This window comes from Bison bison, unplaced genomic scaffold (genome assembly GCF_000754665.1).
Source record: "Bison bison bison isolate TAMUID 2011002044 unplaced genomic scaffold, Bison_UMD1.0 scf7180017834898, whole genome shotgun sequence".
NCBI classification, from domain to species: domain Eukaryota; kingdom Metazoa; phylum Chordata; class Mammalia; order Artiodactyla; family Bovidae; genus Bison; species Bison bison.
In genome coordinates, this window is record NW_011472884.1 from 11,727 (window position 1) to 14,107 (window position 2,381).

Genomic DNA, 2,381 nt, shown 5'->3' on the forward strand with positions numbered 1-2,381 from the left:
AGACACTGGGGCAGATACAGATAAGAACTCAGAACAGCTCAAATCCTCCATGACAGGTCCTGGCTGGCATAGGCAGCCCCCACAACCGGACCAAGGTTCCCTGACTTAACACTGCTGCGACTTAACTGGGTAATTGCCTCACAAAGGTATGCAGTTTCTTCTCAACACTCACCCCACTACCTCAGTGCCTCTGAGCCCTCCGGGCCCACAAAGAGATTTCAGCATAGCTCAGATAGCAGCAGTACAAGATCTAGGAATCTTGTCAGTTTCTTCAGGCAGGAATCTGGGGCACATGGATGGGTAGGAATTCTAAGGGGATCTGCCTGAGGAAGATGAAACGTTCAAATCGGGCTCCATTTAGTATGCACACATTTATCCAGGATCTGGGATTTAATGTTAGCTCAAGCATCTAAAAGGGGTTTTAAAACAATGTGCTACACTATGTATTGAAGCCCGAAATCAATAGCACCCAACAGGCATTAAGAGTTAAGAGGCAGAACATCTCTGACTATGTTGAGGAAGAACCCCAAAGCTCATGAAGATAGAAATATTGTGTGTCCTGACTTGTACTTGTTGTTCCAGTCTAATTATTAATAGTGCCCCCTTGAAGTTCTCTCTAAAGTGTCCCAGTTTGGGATGCTGTGCCACCTGTCTGCCTCAGCCACCCCTTACCCATGCCACCTCAGAAGCACCAGAGAACACTCCCTTCACCAGGGCTATAAGAAAGGCGTCAGTGGGGGTAGTACGTGTTTCCCCATAAAGCCCTGTGGTAACTGTCCTCTGGAGCTTAGTCGTGACAGTGGGGAGTACAGAGATTGAACGTTGAATTAGATTCCCTGATATCAGTGGGAATAATGAGAGTCAGGCTGAAAGTGGCAAAGGCCAATGATAGCCCTTAACCATGAAAAGACACTTTTTGGTATTTTTTTTCGGTAGTGCTTGAAATTTATTGAAAAGAATGCAAATGCTTTTTCCAGGTAGCATTGAGGAGCTGGGCTGAGTACCTGCTTTTGTTTGTATTGTTCGGTTTTTAGTATTTTTGTCCAAATGCACACCTCGATGGGACTGCTGCAATTTTGAAACAAAGATGACAGGTGTGCAAAACTGGTGCATAGGAGAAATGTCAACAATTGGGTTGCCAGGCACAATGGGCCCCTGCAGCAATCTCGTGGGGCACGAGGAAGACTCAGAGTTAGTACAGAACAATTAATCAAGTTGAAAGATTAGCCCCTGGGGAGGGGGGTGGAGTTGTTGGTGAGCAGTCCAAATCAGTGTCCCAGGAGGTGTAGCCCACAAAGGCATATTCTAGGTTGCTCCTGATCTCCAAAGGCCGGGTCTGTCGCTGGAATCTGATGGAGGGTGCTTGGGTGGCAGCGCAGGTCGCTGGGCAGAGGTGCAGGCCTGACAGTCGGCAGGGCAGAGTATAGGCTGACCGGTTTGTAAGAGGAGCTTGCCCTAGAGCTGGGGCTCAGAACACAGTTCTAATGAGCGGTGAGGGTCCTGGGGCTGGCCAGAGTGGGCAGCAGAGCGCACTTCAGAAACGCCCCAGCCTCAGCAGCAGGTGACTGGAGAGCACTATGCCTGGAACAAAGACAAGCACTACGGCAGAGAGTGGAGGGTGAGGAAGACAACCAGAGGGGAGGGAAAGGCCAGGGGATCACAGCGTTAGGGGAGCGCGGCGGCTCCGGGCGGGGCGAGGCGGGGAGGCAGGGGGGTGGCGGCGGGCAGTGCCCTTCCCCCTCCTAGGCCCGAGGGTCTCCGGGCCTAATAATCATCTTCTTCATATTCGTCTTCGTCTTCTTCGTCGTCATCCCAGCCAAAACACTGTTTCATCTCATCGAGGAAGGCCCGGTAATCGCCCAGGATGGGGCTATCCATCTCAATGTAGGGCACCACCCACTCCTCGGCTTCCCCGGTGAGCAGGCTGGTCAGGAATGCCACCTTCATGGCGTCGTTGCAGAATCGGTTCTCGTTGACGAGCATGTAAGACGCCGTCTGCACGATAAACTCGGGGAGCCGAGAGCTCTCGCCGTCAAACGTTTCAGGGAAGGGCACAGGGCAGCTCGGCGGACGTACCTGGCGCAGCAGGGTGGCCCTCTCGCACACCAGCAGCCGAAGCTGTTCCATGAGCTGGCTGTTCTCGATGCTAAGGGCGCGGTGCCGCATCAGAAGCGCGTGCAGGAGCAGGACCAGCTCATCCACCATGGCGAACAGCTTGGAAAGGCAAGGCAGGGCACAGCTCGATTCGGCCGGGATAAGGTGCGCTCGGAGGCCTCGCAGGAAGTGCGTGTCGGCGGAGACGCGCGGTGGCTAGGGGCGAGGGGCGGTGCGCGCAGGGGTCCTGGAGGCGGCGCAAGCTCCGCCCACACAGCCGAGCTGAC

The 2,381-nt window shown here is 54.0% G+C and overlaps 1 protein-coding gene across 1 annotated transcript; it reads right to left on the minus strand.

Annotated features, from left to right (window-relative positions):
• Window positions 1-913: 913 nt before the first annotated feature.
• On the minus strand, window positions 914-2,333 carry LDOC1 (leucine zipper, down-regulated in cancer 1). The gene has a single exon (XM_010832780.1). The coding sequence runs from the start codon at window positions 2,203-2,205 to the stop codon at window positions 1,765-1,767; it is 441 nt and encodes a 146-aa protein (XP_010831082.1). The 5' UTR covers window positions 2,206-2,333; the 3' UTR covers window positions 914-1,764.
• Between the last annotated feature and the right edge of the window lie 48 nt (window positions 2,334-2,381).

Excerpts from the sequence above, each read along its gene's own strand:
- LDOC1 (XM_010832780.1), bottom strand. The coding sequence starts at position 2,205 with ATGGTGGATGAGCTGGTCCTGCTCCTGCACGCGCTTCTGATGCGGCAC.